The sequence below is a fragment of the Bubalus bubalis genome, chromosome 16, assembly GCF_019923935.1.
Source record: "Bubalus bubalis isolate 160015118507 breed Murrah chromosome 16, NDDB_SH_1, whole genome shotgun sequence".
Classification (NCBI taxonomy): Eukaryota; Metazoa; Chordata; class Mammalia; order Artiodactyla; family Bovidae; genus Bubalus; species Bubalus bubalis.
This window is the reverse complement of record NC_059172.1, coordinates 20,580,501-20,599,236: the sequence shown is the minus strand read 5'-3', so window position 1 is coordinate 20,599,236 and position 18,736 is coordinate 20,580,501. Positions and strand designations below refer to the sequence as shown.

The following is an 18,736-nucleotide window of genomic DNA, read 5'->3' as shown; positions in this document are numbered from 1 at the left end:
GAGGGTCCAGCACACAGGGAGTCTCACCTGGGCTCATTCTCCACTGGGTTTGCTAGAAAGAATGGCCCTGACCCACCCCCTCGCCCCCTGCCCAAGGACATCGGGACTGGGAACCTTAAGCAGACCATGTCCCTTCTACTTTTACAACCAAAGTTCTGAGCTCAAAGAGTAGCCTCTTCTTGTTATATCCAGGCTTCTTCCACCTGGGAGAACTAAGAGCTATTTTTATAAAGCCTGCCTTCAGTTCCGAGTGTCTGATCTCCTTTCTAGCCAGAGGACAGGGATCCCAAAAGATGGTGTCCTTGGGTGCCAGACTGGGCCCCTCATGGCCACTGTCACTGTTCCTGTTCCAGGAACTAGAAACCTGGAACAAGGTAACAGTTTTGAACAATAGCTTCCAGTGAGATCTGAGTCACAAGGCAGCTGGCAGGGAGTCAGGTTCCAAACACATGGAAAAGGAGCCAGAATGCAAATCCAGGAGGACTTGGACCCATGGGGGAACTGCACAGGGAAGGGAGGAAGACACTGCTGAGGGGAATTCCTCAGCCCGGGGCAAAGGTGGCCTTTCTGCTTTTCATGTGACCCTGTAGCTTCCCAGGAGCACCAAGGGTACAGACCAAAGGAGACCTTGATGTCCTGTGCAGGCTTGCTTTGTACCTGGAGAAAATCATTCAAAGTAGGAAATTCCCTTGGTACTTGTCAAAAATTCAGAACTTTTAATCAATTCTTTGGTTAACTGTTACAAGACAGAGACCCCGAATGCATTTTCTTGGCTGTAAAACTGTGTTGACTACAGAGTATGCCTTCCAAGAGCCAGGGATAAAAATAAGTTGTCTGTCTCCTCTACTGATATCAGGAGAAGCCAGAAGAGAGATGAGAGGCTAGACACCTCTTTCTCTGTTTTGGGAAAGGCATGTCCTTACTTGTTGGTTTGTTGATAATAGTGTAAATGCCAAGCTGGAAGGACAATGATTTTTAAACTCTGCAAAACCATAGGGTTCAGGGAGTCCCCAGGTGCTATCATGCAGGTAAGCAAAGGGTCAAACTCACCAGGGCATCCCTACCCTCAACTTCTACCAGAGCAGTTCTGCTTTGATTTGGTTATGTATTCAGGCTATGTCAGAATGGTTTCAGGGCCAAAGAAATGTTTTGTTTTTTTTTTTTGGTGGAAACCCACAAAGTATTTGAGTGCCTTATTTCACAAGGAAAATAAGTAATAGAAAAATAAGGCGCAGAGGGACTGACGTGTCCACAGAGCATGAATGACTGAACCAAAAGGAGAGCCTAGGTTGGCTGTAAGGGTCTCGGTTTTACCTGCCTCACCTTGCCTATCCCAGGCTTAATTGATTGCCAATATGGCATTTGTTTTCCAGGCAATCTCACCTTTCACATTTGTTTACTACTCGTTGTTTCCACCTCTGATTTCAGCTCACAGTTTTTATTTTAGTTTGCTATGGTGTGGGAGGGAAAGGGTGGATAGTGGGTGGGAATCCTTAAGATTTCCTTACATCTTGCAATTCCAGCATGCATTAAAAGCCATGTTTCACCTAGGATCTACTTGTTATTTAGTGGGTTGGCCCTTATGAGTAGGTAGTCTGCCATAATGTGTGTGTGCTCAGTCACTCAGTCATGTTTGACTCTTTGCAACCCCATGGACTGTAGCCCCCCAGGCTCCTCTGTCCATGGATTCTCCAGGCATGAATACTGGAGCAGGTTGCCATTTCCTACTCCAGGAATTGAACTCATATCTCTTTCATCTCCTGCATTGGCAGGTGAATTCTTCATCACTGTGCCATGTGGAAAGCCCATAATGCTGGAGGGAAAAGCCCTCATTCATTTTAAAGAATCCTGTTTATGGATTCTCTCTCTGCTACCTTTTGTCTGGATACCTTCAGGTTTAAAGTCCTATCATCTTGTTCCTTAAGAGATATGGCAGGCCATGATACCTATAGAAAAAAATGAATAAGAAGCACAAGCCACGCTTTGTCTTTGCAGAGAGCATTCCTAGATTTTCTCCTGTTCAGAGGCTGTGGTCTGGCTTGCTGGTCCTGTCTCTGACCATTTTTCTATTCTCCCCTCTCAAGTTAATTACAATCTTCACTTCACAGTTTTGATCCCTTGTGTTTAAATAGTGCTTTATAGATCATAAAATACACATACACTGCCTGGCCTGATCTTCTTTGCACCCACCCCTCTGAGCAAGGCATCCTTGTCTCCATCTCAGCGGAAAACACTGAGGTCCAGAGAAGTCACCTGACTTGCTTAGGGACAAAAACTCTGTTTATTAGCAAACCTCAACCCATATTCCGGACTCTAAACCCATTGCTTTCCCCCACGAAATCTGCTTTCCATGAGTGAGAAAATAAGCACAATCAATGATTCATTCTTTATCTAATATTTATTGCCCATCCAGGACATAACAGGCACTGTTCCAGGCATGAAGATACAGCTGACAACAGATCCCTTGCCCTCATTAGTCTTGTTGTGAATAATAAATAAGCAATGATATAATACCAGAGTGATAACTGCTATGATAAAAAAAATAAAACAGCAGAGGCACTTCCATATTCATTTCCTAAAATTCAGATGGAAGGAGCAAAGACAGCCACAACAGGTAGCAGGCTGCCAGCCCACAGGGCCACCCTCTCACAGGGGCGCCAGGGAGCAGGACAGGAGGCAGGGGTCTGAGTCCTAACTACCTCCTCTCTCTGAGCCCCAGTTTCCTCAAAGGGGAGGGTGACTCCATCTCAAAGGTTCCTCTCTGGTCCAACCCTCTGGTTTCCTATGGAGGAGTGACCTCCTGATACTTGGAGAATATGGAGCTCCAAGGCAATATGGAATATGGAGCTCCTGATACTTGGAGAATATGGAGCTCCAAGGGAATATGGGGCTGGATGAATGACAGAAAGAAAGAAAGGAGAGAAACATTCCTGGGGAAGCCCAAGGCAGGAAACATCTTGGCAGATTCTAAGACCAACTGAAGGACTCTGACTGCAAGGGCCCACCAAGGGGAAGAGTGGGGGTACATGAGACAGCAGAGGGGACTGGGGACATGTTAAGGGTGATGGTGACTGCAAGGGCCTGCCAAGGGGAATAGTGGGGGTAGATGAGACAGAAAAGGGGACTGCTGCTGCTACTGCTGCTAAGTCGCTTCAGTCGTGTCCGACTCTGTGCAACCCCATAGACGGCAGCCCACCAGGCTCCCCCGTCCCTGGGATTCTCCAGGCAAGAACACTGGAGTGGGTTGCCATTTCCTTCTCCAATGCGTGAAAGTGAAGTCGCTCAGTCGTGTCTAACTCTTAGCGACCCCATAGACTGCAGCCCACGAGGCTCCTCCGTCCATGGGATTTTCCAGGCAAGAGTACTAGAGTGGGGTGCCATTGCCTTCTCCGGAAGAGGGTACTGGGGACATGTTAATGGTGATGGTGACTGCAAGGGCCCACCAAGGGGAAGAGTGGGGGTAGATGAGACAGCAGAGGGGACTGGGGACATGTTAAGGGTGATGGAAGGGGGAGGTTTGAGGAAAGAAGTCTGCTTCCCTTTTAAGTAAGAAGAACCTGTGTGTTGATGAGCACCAGATATTAACATGTGTCTCCCTGTTTGCTCGTCTCTTTCTCAGGCCTACAGGTTTTCCCAGCTTCCTGAAATGGTCATGGGCTCTCCCCCTCCACCTGTGCCTCCGCGGACGGGCCCTGTGGCTGTCGCTTCCCTCAGGCGGTAACACATTCCTTTCTTTGCCTTATTTGGGCTATTTGCAGAGGATTTGGTCCTGTGAGCCCTGCCCTGACATATTTCCTTCATGCCCTGCCCCACTCGGGGGTGCATCACCTGTATAGACAATCATGTGACCAGGGTATCTTGAATGCCATGAAAGAAGTGGGGGCCACAGAGGGTTGGCCTACTTTCTTACCATTGACAATGGAAAGTCCTGTAGAACCCACAATTGAAAAAACCCAAGGTCAACTGCCCCATACCCTGAAAACCTCACGCCTTGACATTGAGCATCTAAAAATTATTCCAGTTTGGGCCATCACAACAGCTGTCTCAAGTCTGGGCACCTCCTGCAGGTGTGTGTGTCAGAAGACCCTTTGTTACTGAGGGGTGGTATCCAAGAGGCTGGGGAGCAGTGTGTCTTGGCTCCTGCCCTAACTCTTGCCTTCCAAGATGGGGAGGCTGAAAGTACATGAACTTGGACAGGTCAGCTGGGAAGCATATATTCAGCATTCTCTTTGCTCTGTAACACTATAAAAAGCACGTGCTTTACATATAGACAGGAAACAACAGCCAAGAGCACTGGGGGAGATTGGAATAGATAATATGTCCAGGGCTAGGAGAGAGACTGTGCCTTGGGGTCCATATGGGCCACTGCCCTGGCCTTCCTACCATAGCCTCCCCCAAAATGCTTGTCATGCTCTATGTGGGCCACAGGTCTGAACTTTGTGAAAATGGTGAAAAGAAATGAGTTTTCCTCAGAAACAACCCTCCCTTCATTTCCAGCAGTTTAGGATGCTGAGCTGTGTGTAGACATCACCCTGTGACCCCAGTCAAGCTCAGAGTGGGGGTGGAGGGGTGGGGATAGCAGACCAGGGTTCCACCTTACCTGCCAGTAGCCTGCTGTGTAACCCCAGGCACGATGCCTCACCTGTCTGGCTCCTCTTTCTTTATCTGTCTGCTAAGTCACTTCAGTCGTGTCCTGACTCTGTGCGACCCCATAGACGGCAGCCCACCAGGCTCCCCTGTCCCTGGGATTCTCCAGGCAAGAACACTGGAGTGGGTTGCCATTTCCTTCTCCAATGCATGAAAGGGAAAAGTGAAAATGATGTCGCTCAGTCGTGTCCGACTCCTAGTGACCCCATGGACTGCAGCCTACCAGGCTCCTCCATCCATGGGATTTTCCAGGCAAGAGTACTGGAGTGGGGTGCCATTGCCTTCTCCATCCTTATCTGTCAAATGAGAGCAAAAGCCTAAATGATCTCAGAGGCTCTGGGAGTCCTCAAAGGTGACCACATGTGCGGAGCAGAATCCAGGGATTTTCCCAGGATGGTTTTCCAAAGGAGTAGCTGATACCTAGAAACAGCACGTGAGAAGTCAGAGCTGTGGGAGTGAGAAAAGGAGAGAAGGAGAGAGAAGAGAGACCCCACGGTCCTGGTCCCCCCCCCCCCCCACCTCCTGTGGAGTTTAATCCTCACAGCCTGTGTCTGACCCTCCCTGGGGAATAGTTGCTCCTGAGGGTTCTGAATTGGAGGAGCTTGTCATCAGTGACTCATGCTACATTTGCTGAAGGCCCGCACCTACTTCTTATTTCTCCTTTTATGTCCTTCTGCACCGTTTGTCATCCTTGCCAAGTATCAGGAGGTCACTCCTCCATAGGAAACCAGAGAGTTGGACCAGAGAGGAACCTTTGAGATGGAGTCACCCTCCCCTTTGAGGAAACTGGGGCTCAGAGAGAGGAGGTAGTTAGGACTCAGACCCCTGCCTCCTGTCCTGCTCCCTGGCGCCCCTGTGAGAGGGTGGCCCTGTGGGCTGGCAGCCTGCTACCTGTTGTGGCTGTCTTTGCTCCTTCCATCTGAATTTTAGGAAAGCCGGAGTGCCTCTGCCAAAGAGAAGACAGAGACTGGCTAAAGCACCCTTTATACTGGGGTGAGAAGCCAATGCCCCCACCCTAGCCCCCTCTTATTACCTGGCTTTCTGAGCACTAAGTGGAAATGGGTGTTAAGTGGGCCAGATTCTCTGCTTACCTGTGGAACAAAAACGTGTTCTCGCATTCATAACACTCAGCAAGCACTAGGCTTCTGCTCCAGAGAGCAGACCCCAGCCCTAGCTTCCGGAGCCTGGGGCTTGTTGCTTCCAGCCGCTCCCCGGACGAAGCCTTCCCATTGGCTGCCAGTGATGTCATCGCCTGCCAGGTTGACCATCCCCAGCTAAGACCCAGTGCTAATTGCTTGGCTCATGTTTTTGTGGAGATGAAGTGTTCTACTCCCCAGAGACACAAGAGTCACCCACAGGGGAGCACTGACCTTGAATGTCTAAAAATGACTCCAGCTCGGCCACCGCGACGGCTGCTCCAGGTCTGGGCGTGCAGGCCCCCTTTGTCATCGGGGGGCCGGGGGCTGCAAACTCAGGCCCGAAGACCCAGCAGTCCTGTCGCTCGGAGGCCGAGGCGCTCCCCCGCTTCCCCTGGAGCCCCGCCTCACCCTGCGGGCCGCAGTCCCAGCAGGCGGCTAAGGTGGCCTCTCTCCCCGCCCAGGTCCACTTCAGACGTTGGCAGCAAGACTAGGATGGCTGAGTCCGCGGGGCCCGAGCCCGCCCAGCTGCACGACAGCGCCTCCTTCGCGCAGGTGTCCCGAGGCCCCGTGTCCGTGGCGCAGTTGGATCAGTCGGCTTTAAATTACTCAGGTGGGCTAGAGGAGAAAAGTCTGGAAGAAGCCCGCGTCCTGCCCCAGCGTCACCCCCTCTACCTCTCTTCTTTGCCTCCCCCGCTCTCCACCTTCTGTCCTGCCAGGCTCAGGGATCAAAGAGGCTGTATTTCTGGATCTCCTGTAGCCCTGGCTAGAAGAGCTACTGCTTTTATTTGTTTACAATATCTGAAATCTGACAAAATACTAAGATATATTACAGCCAGGGTGGATGTTAACATCTTTCCAGACCTCAGACCTTTAAAAAAAGCAATCCGGATACAACTGTCTACCCCCAACTCATTCCCCTTCTCCCCAGAGGTAATCACAGTCCTTAAGTAGTAGGTGTTAACGTTACAACAATATACTGTGTTAATGCTATATATATTTTAAATTTACATAAGTGATGCCAAGCTATACCTTTCCTTTTGCACTATTTTCTTGATTAAACATCGTTAGCAAGGGTTCTCCAGGTTGCTACACTCATATTGATCTAGTTCATTTGTTTACACTGCCATGCGGTATTCCATTATGAGATATGCCACAGTTGATCCTGTCCCCTGATGAGGGACATACTGGTTGTTTCCAGTGTTTCGCTGTTACAATGAACGTGGAGGTTTGGACATGCCCTAATGGGTTTTTTCTTGTAACCAAACCATTCCTTTTAGGCTAAAACACCCAGTTGTCAACACTTAGTAAAGCACAGTGTGTCCAGAAATTCCACCAATGAAACCCATTCCTTTTGGTTCCTCTTCTTGGCTCTTTAAGAACACCCAGCCTTCTGGGAGGAAAACCCCAGGCACCAAGGTGTCATTTCCTCTTGCCAGCAGATCAGGGGTGTGGGATGGGGATGGGGGAATTGGTGAGGGCTCGGCAAGGGGAGTTGAGCCATTGCATCTCTAGAAAGCCAGGTCCGAGTCTCAGCAGGTGACTCGACTACTGTCTGGGCAGGTGAGCGGGGGCTGAGGCTACAGGTGGAAATCTGCTGCCCCCCCCCCCCCCAGGAGCTCCTTCTCCAATGCCAGAATCCTCCTATTTCCCAGCTTCCCCGAGCTTGTGCAGATGTTAGCCCAGTGGGCAAGGCGCTGGCTTAATCTCACCCATCCATTTCCTCCATGCCAGGTAATACGGTGCCAGCAGTGTTCGCCATCCCAGCTGCCAACAGACCTGGTTTCACCGGCTACTTCATCCCGACGCCCCCCTCGTCCTACAGGAACCAGGCCTGGATGTCCTATGCCGGAGAGAACGAGCTCCCCAGCCAGTGGGCTGATTCGGTGAGACCCTCGCTGATTCCCTGCTTGACACACTTCAGGGAGAAAATGAATGTGAGGCTGAGACTAAGTGTTTTGTTATCTCAGGGCCCCTCTCACCAACCAGGTGTTCAAAGTCAGCCTTGAGAAGAGGCAGTTGGCAAGTGGAGGGGGTTGGGGTTGGGGGAGTGGTGGTGGTGGTGGTAGTGATATCCTTTGATAGAGATGTCAGAGAACCACTTTCAGTCAGATTCCACCTCTTCCTGGAGGGCACCCTTAATCAAATACATTTTTATATTAACTGTCAATTTTTGAGTATTTTCTATGTGCCAGACACCATGTTAGATGTTCTATTTATGTTGTCTTAATCTACACAAGACCCATAATGTAGGTATTATTGTTGTTCCTATGATGTATCCAGCATTCAGACTTGCATTTTCCCAGCTCCAAAGCCTTTACCAAGTTTGTTCCTTTCAACTTTAAAATCCTATAAGAATTTTAGTTACAATACCAGAAAAAGAAGTATTAGAAGCCCAGGACAGAACTACTTTGCATGTAGATCCAAAGGCTTTCTGCATGTCTTCAGCTGAAGACTGTCTTGTCACAGGCCCCTGGTTTCTTCCTTATACGAGTAGGAGTTTATGGCACAGTCGACTTGGCCCAGCCTAGACCAAAGAGGGGCAGTGAGCCGCTGAACCCGAGTATGCACACCCAGACCTGCCTTTCGGCCACCTGTTAAAGCACTGCCAAGTGAAGGACAAAAAGCAGGCAAACAGAAGTAGCACAGTGATGGCCTCTAGAGTGGGTTGCTCCAGTCCGTGTGTGAGACCATCCGTCACGGATAAGAAAGGCAGGCTGTCTTCTGAAGGCCTGTATTCATTTTAGCGTTTGTTTCAGCATTTGTCAATACACGTTGACACCCAAGGCCTGTGTCAACTTTTCTCTCTGTCCAGACCCCTAGGGTCCATTCTGTCTACCCCTAGAGGTTCAGTTCAGCCCCAGCATTGGTGTCTGCTCTTATTGTAGTGATGCCACATTTAAACAACATCGTCAGGGTAAAACTACCCTACATATTTATTAATTTTCCTGATGATCAGAGCTTATCCCTGAGCTTCCCTGGTGGCTCAGTGGTAAAGAATCCGCCTGCCAATGCAGGAGACACATGCATTGTGTCTCCCGATCCCTGATTCGGGAAAATTCCACATGCTACAGAGCAACTAAGCCCACATGCCACAACTATTGAGCCTGTGCCCTAGAGCCCGTGCTTCGCAAAAGAGAAGCCACCACAAGGAGAGGCCTGTGTAGTGCAGAGAGAGAGTAGCTCCCGCTCTCGCAACTAGAAAAAAGCCCACACAGCAATGAAGACCTAGCACTGCCATAAATAAATAAATAAAATTGTATATTTAAAAAGTTATCTTTAAAAAAAGCTCATCCCTTTACTTGCCAAAATATCTTTAAAATATGTGCTATCTTGAATTTTAAAATTCTGGAATGAATTACACCCTTCTCCCCTTCTTTAGAAGAAAAACATGATTTAATTTGTCTTTAACAAATGATTCAACGTCATTATTATGCCTCACTGTACTAAAATGACATCTGTAAGATGGGCTCTGATGGTTTGTAGAATTACTTCCCCTATGTCAAACATCTCCAAACTATGCTTTTTGGAATTACTACAAGGCTTAGTATGGCTTTTCTTTCTCTGCCCTTCCTCCCAGCTCACTCCTTCTATTGCTGCCTATGTCCCCACTTTAAGATATACTTGCCCTTAAATATGCTTTTCCTAATGTACTCTTATCTACAAATGAGGCACGTCTGAGCTCATTAGAGTTGTTTGTAGAGTTGGAGTAAATAAACTCTAAGAGAGTAACTAGAGGCCTTCCCTACTGATAAGTCTACACATCTTAGTGTGGGAGTGTTTGGCCTGTGTTCTGGTTGTTAGTGGGCCTTTTTTGCTTCCTTTGTCTTGCTCAGCTCTTCTAAACAGCTGAAATCACAGGGTGTGCGTTGATCAGTTCAGATTTTATTTGACTCCATAATTTCACTTGCAATCTAAACATAATGTGTACTTTTCGGAAAGTAGATGGTACTTAACTTGTGCTAATTAGTCAGTAAATCTGCAGCTTTGTCAGCTCACCCTCTGTGTGCAGAGTGCTCTGGGTGCCTGGCAGGAGTCAGCAGAGGTATTTACAAAACCTTGGCCCTTGCCTTCAAGATACTTACAGATAACACTTGGCCAGGCTTATGGCGACATAACTCAGATGGCTCTGGGTTCATTTTGCCTTAAAAATGAAGGAAAGGGAACCCAGCAAATCAAAACCTAATCTTCTGGACAGAATGACTTGATCACCGCATTCCCTCACCCGCATCCCCAGTGTGAGGGAGAGCTAGTTTCTTATTAGCTGTTTTTAAGAGAAAAATGATTGCTACAGCCTAGATGGGTCTTTCATGGAGCCCACTTACCATCTGCAGGTAAGCAGGTATGGCCCCTTGCGTGGAACACAGTAGCCAGGAACCAAGCTGGGAGGTCGGGTGCTTTATCGCATTTGAAAGACAGCACAGAAGGTTCAGAGGGACCAGCTGAGAAAGATATTCAGATATTCTTTCAGCTTGAGAAAGATATTCCATTGGAGAAAATGTTCACCCTCTGGCATCACCACCTCAATGGACATGAGTTTGAGCAAACTCCAGGAGATAGTGAAGGACAGGGAAGCCTGGTGTGCTGTAGTCCATGGGGTCTACATGTCTTAGCAACTGAACAACAATTACATCCATGTGAGAAGAAAAAAGTGCCTACCCTCAGCTGTGTTAGTGGTAAAGAACCTGACTGCCAGTGCAGGAGATTTAAGAGATGTGGGTTCTATCCCTGGGTTGGAGGCGGGCATGGCAACCCACTCCAGTATTCTTGCCTGTAGAATCCCATGGACAGGGAAGTTTGGCGGGCTGCAGTCCATAAGGGTCACATGGACTCAGACACAACTGAAGTGACTTTGCATGCATGCACACATGCGTCATTTGGATGTCTGGCCTTCCTGATTCCAGGTATCCAGATGTAAGGGGCTAGCTTGCATAACACCTGGACCTGGCTTGATAGATTTCATTCTTGGTGCTAGATGGAGAGGGATTGGGAAGGAGTTACCAGGCTCAGCAGGAAACTGCTGACGTCTATAGGGGATGCTTCCCATGGGCACTGGCTATGCAAGGAGTGATGTTTGCCAGTCCTGGATTTTGGTCCACAAGGTGTGGTGGGTCCCACCTGCATCTCCTGTAAGAGAGGAAGAGTATGTCATTTCCTTACCTTCTGCACTTCTGAGGGGAACATTTCATGCAAAGATGGGCACAATAAAGGACAGAAATGGTATGGACCTAACAGAAGCAGAAGATATTAAGAAGAGGTGGCAGAGGTGGCAAGAATACACAGAAGAACTATACAAAAAAGATCTTCACAACCCAGATAACCATGATGGTGTGATCACTCACTTAGAACCAGACATCCTGGAGTGCAAAGTCAAGTGGGCCCTGTGAAGCATCACTACGAACAAAGCTAGTGGAGATGATGGAATTCCAGTTGAGCTATTTCAAATCCTAAAAGATGATGCTGTGAAAGTGCTGCACTCAATATGCCAGCAAATCTGGAAAACTCAGCAGTGGCCACAGGACTGGAAAAGGTATTTTCATTCCAATCCCAAAGAAAGGCAATGCCAAAGAATGCTCAAACTACCACACAATTGCACTCATCTCATATGCTAGCAAAGTAATGCTCAAAATTCTCCAAGCCAGGCTTCAACAGTATGTGACCTGTGAACTTCCAGATGTTCAAGCTGGTTTTAAAAAAGGCAAAGGAACCAGAGATCAAATTGCCAACATCCGTTGCATCATCAAAAAAGCAAGAGAGTTCCAGAAAAACATCTGCTTCTACTTTATTGACTATACCAACCCTTTGTGTGGATCACAACAAACTGTGGAAAATTCTTAAAGAGATGGGAATACCAGACCACCTGACCTGCCATCTGAGAAATCTGTATGTAGGTCAAGAAGCAACAGTTAGAACTGAACATGGAACAACAGACTGGTTCCAAATCGGGAAAGGAGTACATCAAGGCTGTATATTGTTACTCTGCTTATTTAACTTCTATGCAGAGTACATCATGAGAAATGCTGGGCTGGATGAAGCACAAGCTGGAATCAAGATTGCCAGGAGAAATATCAATAACCTCAGATATGCTGATGACACCACCCTTATGGCAGAAGCAAAGAACTAAAGAGCTTCTTGATGAAACTGAAAGAAGAGAGTGAAAAAGTTGGCTTAAAACTCAACATTCAGAAAACTAAGATCATGGCATCTGGTCCCATCATTTCATGGCAAATAGATGGGAAAACAGTGGAAACAGTGACAGACTTTATTTTGGGGGGCTCCAAAATCACTGCAGATGGTGACTGCAGCCATGAAATTAAAAGATGCTTGCTCTTTGGAAGAAAAGTTATGACCAACCTAGACATCATATTAAAAAGCAGAGACATTACTTTGCTAACAAAGGTCCCTCTAGTCAAAGCTATGGTTTTTCCAGTAGTCATGTATGGATGTGAGATTTGGACTACAAAGAAAGCTGAGCATCAAAAAATTGATGCTTTTGAACTGTGGTGTTGGAGAAGACTCTTGAGAGTCCCTTGGACTGCAAGGAGATCCAACCAGTCCATCCTAAAGGAAATCAGTCCAAAATATTCATTGGAAGGACTGATGCTGAAGCTGAAACTCCAATACTTTGGCCATCTGATGCAAAGAACTGGCTCATTTGAAAAGATCCTGATGCTGGGAAAGATTAAAGGCAGGAGGAGAAGGGGATGACAGAGGATGAGATGGTTGGATGACATCACTGACTCCATAATGGAGATGAGTTTGAGTAAACTCCAGGAGTTGGTGATGGACAGGGAGCCCTGGCGTGCTGCAGTCCATGGGATCACAAAGAGTTGGACATAACTGAGCGACTGAACTGAACTGAACCAGTGGAGTCCAGTGCCCCCAGCCTGTCCCAGCCACCAGCACCAAGTCAGTTAATGCTGCAGAGCTGGGAGGTCTCAATAGTTGGACACTGACCTCAGCTCCACCTGAACTTGAAATCCAGGGAAAGAGGACATGGCAGCTTCTTTCATAAACAGGGCACCAGGTGCCTATCCTTCAGTGATTTTCAAATTATGCTGCTCAGAACCCTGGGTTCTAAGACACTCCCTTCTGTGTATCATGCACAGTTCAGGGCACAATGATAAGCAGGTGAGACACAGTTTTGCCTTCACAAGTCGATGCCTGAGATGAGTGATGAAGTCATGAGTGATGACTAGTTATGGAATTTACAGGGAGTCCTTGACTAATATAGGGCTGGGGAGGGTCTCTCAGAAGAGAAGCAGTGTGAAGTGAGACTTGACAGGCAAATCCTGTGTCCTGGCCTTGGTGCTCTGTCCCCCTAGTTAATTACCAGTGTGTCCCCAGCTCACGTGGCCCAAGGACTTGGACAGTCTGACTCCAGTTTTCCTCTAAGATGCAAGTGCAATGTATTTGCAACTTTGTCTTTCTTTGCCAGGTCTTGTAGTGAAATTAAAGCCCCAAACTTTGGGACATCCCGTCACTTCTTTCGTTATTCGGGTCCTCCCTGGTTCTCTCCCAGGTTCTCAGATCCTGTCTCCTCTCTACCTCCAGTGGGTCCACCACCTACACAGTGTTTCTTCCTTCAGTACAGACCTTTCCTCTGCCTGCCACCCCTGGTGGCTCCCAGGCCAGGGACTGGGAGGGGCTGACAGGGACTAGGAGGGGCCTGCTTTCTTACTACATGTTCACCCATCCAGAATTTCTGAATCATCACCCAACTTCATCCCACTCCATCCTTACCAGCTCCCACACATACATCTCTGTAAAGAATGGGAACATGATGAATTCCTCAGAAGTGGGCCATAGAAAACGTAACTCCGTAGTTTGGTGTTCAGCGGCTTTCTGATCTGGTCCAGCCCACCCTTCTTCCTGAGCTCCTCCCACACCGCCCACACCCTCTGTGGTCAGACCACCTTACTGAACCTTCCTGGGGACACCATCCTCCATGTATTGCCAGGCCTCTGCATGGCTTTTCCTCTGCCTAGAATGCCCCTTCCACCTTGTCTTCCACAAAACAGCCTTTCCATCCTAGCCATCTCCTCTCCAGACTCAGCTAAGATGCTTCTCCTGGAAAGCTGCCTTACTGCCCACATGTGTCCCATCCCCTGCAGCACTCCAGGGCCTACGTACCCATGGGCACTTATCTCACAGTGATGCGACTAGCTTATGGGATATAAAGGTCTTTTGTGGATTACCCTGGAACAGCATCCCCATGTGTGGCCCTGTTTCTGTAGGCAAGTCAATCCTGAATTCTAAATCATTGTCCTGTCCATATTTCTAGAAGTGTCCACATTATTGGCATAGAACTTTCTTCCACTTTTAATGAAAAGAAAATTTTTTCAAGAAGCCAAGATCTTATTCCAGATGCATGACATGATAGTTCAGTGATTAACTCCCAGCCTTGAAGCCAGCCTAGCCTGTCTCTGCGGCTTGTTAGCTGTGGCAGCTTTGACTGAGACACTGTTTGTTTTTGTTTCCTCTTCTGTAAAATAAGGGTAACAATACCTACCTCCTAGGAGAATTGCTTTGAGAATTAAATGAGATCATGATTGGAAAGCCCTTAGCACAGGGCTCGTTCAGTGTTAACTGTTGTCTTCAGTAATAAATCCCTGAGTGCTTTGAGGTCCTTAAAGAACCACATTTCTCTGCCTAGATGGTGCTTATATTAAAAAGGTAGCCAGGTAGATTCAGATGTAGACTGGGTTTGTGCCCACTGTTTGCACAAAGTGTAAAATGCCTATTTAATTCATCCAACCAGCAGAACCAGTGAGTCCAAGTCACCTAGCTTTTATATCTGCACAATGGCGAGTTGCCTTCATTTTCTTCTAAATCTCTTTCCTTGTCCTCAATCCCCTCCTCCTTTGGTATCTAGTGTATCCTATGACTTGAGCCCATTCCTGATACTTGGCCCTGTCTTCTCTCCCGACATGCTCTGCAGGTCCCCCTCCCGGGGTACATCGAGGCTTACCCCCGATCCCGGTATCAGCAGAACTCGCCCTCCAGGCTCCCTCGTCAGTACAGCCAGCCAGCCGGGCTGCACCCCAGCTTGGAGCAGGCCCCGGTGCCCTCCACAGCAGCCTCGCAGCAGAGCCTGGCAGACAACGACCCATCCGACACCCCCCTCACCAACATTTCCACGGCAGCCCTGGTGAAAGCCATCCGGGAAGAGGTGGCCAAGCTTGCCAAGAAACAGACAGATATGTTCGAGTTCCAGGTCTAATGCCTTCACCCCTTGAGACTTCCAGACTCTGAGGAAGCAGGCTTTGGGTTTTTCCAGGTGTGGTGGGACTGGAGACATGAGATGATGCAGGAGTCTTTCTCAGCCTCAGTTTCTAAAAAGGTGAACAGAGGGGCTTCTGGGGAACAGGAAACTCTTGAACAATGGGATGCTTGGCCTATTCAACTGATTGTATGTCAACAAGCCCGCATGTGGGACCATATGTTTGACACTCTGTTACGTTAACTGTTTGAGCTGTGGGTGTATTCCATCCCCTGTGGAGCCTTAGTCAGGAGAGACGAGACGCTTGCTAATCTGCAGATTCCTGTCCAGTACCACATTTTAACAGGTCACCAGAAGGGGGCAAGCACAGCTCTATCTTCAGTGACCTCTGCATGTTAACTGTTTCTGTGTTAAAGGCAATGCAGGCGTGTGAAGAAGCCCCAGACTGTTCTCTCATTCAGCCAGAACTGTAATTATCCAGTCACCTCCAGTCTCCAAGGGAGACACTGACTCCAGCCAAGAAACTTGAGTCCTTTTCTTTTAAAGGTTCATATTCAAAGTCAAATAAATTGGATGAAAATCAGGACTGTCAATGACTGCAGCTATACATAGTCCTGACTCTTCCCCCTCCCCTCAATTAATTCAACAAAGGCCAAGAAAGAGAGAAGATAAGAGGGAATGGTGGATTCGTGTTGACAGGTTCTTTGAAAAGGTGTTGTCGTGTCGGAAATAGAGTATTCTGCAAGTTGGGCTCTAGCTGGAAGAGCATCGGTGCTAAGAGCTTTTAGGATCCTACAAAAGAAAAATGGGTTTTCTTTGCCCTGCAGTGAAGGTAATCTGAGAACAGAGCTTCTCTCTTTTTAGGGGGACAATAGATACATCGACTTTTACAAGGAAATCTCTGTCTCTTCAACAATGATGTCCAGCATGTGCTGCCCAGTGATACAAAAGGAAATAGTCATCAATGCCTATTGGAAGCAGGAGTAGTGAACCCAGTCTCCCCAGGCTGCAGCCTCTGTTTATAGAAGCTTCTGAATGTAGAAAATCTGTTGATTTATGTTCAAATGTAAATAACATTTTAAAAGGTGTATGGAGTTAGCCAGTCCCCTCCCATACTTGTCCCCATAATTAATAGACATAGGAGGACATTTGCCGCAATGGCGGGCTTCTGACCTCGTGACCATGATGTTGTAAGTTAGGCTTCCTGGCATGGTAGGTCAGCCCCCAGAGCTCTGGGTGGGCATAGCCTTGCAGCCCTGAGGCACCAGCTGCTGACTGTCAAGGCTGACTTCGAGTAGCCCAAGGGAAGGGACACCCTGGTTCCATCACCAACTTTGGGGGCTGTGCTCAATGTCAAGGGCTTTCATGGTGTCTGTTGGGGAGTGAGGTCCTTTCCTGCCTTCACCCACGATCCATCTAGCTTCAGCTTGTATTCATCTCCTCTGAGTCCATCTTTCCATTCTCTTCATGAGTTTCTTTGGTCTTTATTGAGAGAAGAAGGTGGAAATTTTCAAATTGAGAGAAGAGTAGGAATGGAACTGATTAGAGTGAGAGAATCAAACTGTCAAAGCACAGACTTTTCAAAGAAGCTGTTTTTATTTCTCAATGGCAAATTGCCCTTTCTGCAATGTTCTGGAGATGATGTGTCATGGATCCCCCAAACCAGTCTCTTGTTTGGATGATATTAGGTAGCGTCCTTTTGGTATGCTGGTTGATCTTTCATAGTGTTAGTTTTTTGTTACTTAAAAAAAAAAAAATCAGCTATAAATAAAATGTATTTTTGTAATTTCCATGTGTATATATGGTATATTTCTACCAATGGCCAGTTGTTGTAACCCAAAACGCAAATCAGTTTGCAAACACTGTGGACAGTGCAAGAGTTTATTGACAGATTAACACAATGCCTAAGTCTATCCAAATAGGTATTCAGTGCACTTGAATGAACAAAGAGCCAAAGAAACTCAGCCTTTTCATGCAAACGGTATGAGTCTGATAAAGTCAGCTACATTGTCCCACCTTATCAGTGATATTACTATCTCATCAGTGCAATGATATCAACCCAGTACTTTGTCTACTTGGTAAATGCTTGGAAATACTGTATGTGAAAATGAAGTTTCAAGACCTTAGTGTAATTTAAATATATACACATGCTTCCAAGACAGTGTCTACACTTTGGATGTCCCAGTGACTCGCAGAGGAAGAGCCCACAGTGTGCAGTGGTCTGGCTCCAGTTGGCTAAGAGGATGCCGAAAAATCATGGCGAGCTGTGCAGAGTCCCCTGAGATAATGAGTCAGTCAGTGGAGATGACTACAAATATAGCATTCTAAGTCAGACACTCTTTTAAACTAGACACCACAGGTTTAAGAGCAGTATATGGGAGGGAAACCGTAAGTTGAGGAGAAATCAGTGTGTCCATATTGTCCCACCAATGCAAAGATGGCCGCCATTGTTTGATGTCCTGTGACTAAGATGGGGGTCCCTTTTCTGAAGAGTCTCCTGACCCTCAGGAGATGATAGATACCTGGACGGCTGGCCCTGAGACAAGGCAGGTGTTCAGAAGTGCCATGAGAGCCCAGAGATTCTGTGTTCCTCATGACCCTCCAGACAGTTGAAGAAACCTTGAAGAACCAGAGGACCTTTGGTGACGTCCGAGAAGGAAGCCAACGTTCGGAGAAGTGGAGTGACCTGCCCAGGCCTTCAGCCCCAGCCCACTTACTCGTGATCGGGCTTGCTTTCCATTTCACCATGCTGCCTGAACGCTTGTCTGTGATGCGTTTCTTGAACTGTGCTAGGAAGTTTAAAAAGTAGACAAGGGTTATATGAGGGACTCCCTACATTCTTGCAAAGGAAAAAGATGATTGAATACAGTGTATAGAGGGCAATGCATTTGTGGCATAATAAACGTTTTTTGGAACTAGTTTCGATGTGAGTTTTCTGAGTTCATGAAAAGAGCATTTTGGCTTTTTCTAGAGAGTGCCATCAAGGAAATGGGGTTCTCCACTGCTGTGGAAGACTTTAGGGTTGTATTCTTCTCTTAGTGCCATGGATCTAAACAGGCAGCCTGAGTTGACTAATGACTAAGACAGGGTGGATCATGTAGGAATCAGTTCTCTGGTGCCAGAAGTTATATTGTGCATTTGTTAATTTAAGAATTCAGCAGAAGGGCATGTATAATTTCTGGGTATTCTTGATGGAAGAATGGTTAGGATATTGTTGGATTTGTGATTTTTAAAAAAAGAAAGAAAAAAAAAAACCTCAGAGTACAGATGGAGGAGAAGAAAAATTTAAATACCTGACTAAAATGCTTCTCTAACAGGCAGGAACTAACAAAATATATAAAAAGATTTAAATCCTGATTACCAATAAATAGGCTTCTTTTTCATACATAACATGTACACATTGTTTAATGAATAAAATAACAGATATTATTTTAAAGTCTGAGAACAGAATTTAAATGTAATTCACTCCTTCTGTTACACATCAGAAAATAGTTTGGACTTTTCTAACAAAATACAGCCAAATATGCTTAGGGAAAGATAGTAGTTTAGCTTAGAGCAGTGAGTGACTTGGGTCCAAGTGTTAGAAATTAGATGTGACCATTTAGTCCAATCTGGAAGATATTCTAGTCAAGGGCATTTGCAGGGACTAGAAACCCATTTATACTTGGTCAGATGTGGGGAGTGACTGAGAAAATATAGGCAGACCTCAGAAATACTGTGAGTCTGGTTC

The 18,736-nt window shown here is 47.0% G+C and overlaps 1 protein-coding gene across 1 annotated transcript in view; it reads left to right on the top strand.

Moving 5' to 3' along the window:
* KIAA1549L (KIAA1549 like) overlaps positions 1 to 17,926 on the top strand; it is a 317,368-nt gene extending 299,442 nt beyond the window's left edge. The window contains exons 18-21 of the mRNA XM_044929278.2: positions 3,620 to 3,717; positions 6,248 to 6,396; positions 7,518 to 7,669; positions 14,725 to 17,926. Coding sequence (XP_044785213.2) covers positions 3,620 to 3,717; positions 6,248 to 6,396; positions 7,518 to 7,669; positions 14,725 to 15,006 — 681 coding nt within the window. The 3' untranslated portion in view covers positions 15,007 to 17,926. The remainder of the gene's footprint in view (positions 1 to 3,619; positions 3,718 to 6,247; positions 6,397 to 7,517; positions 7,670 to 14,724) is intronic.
* Positions 17,927 to 18,736: the final 810 nt, after the last annotated feature.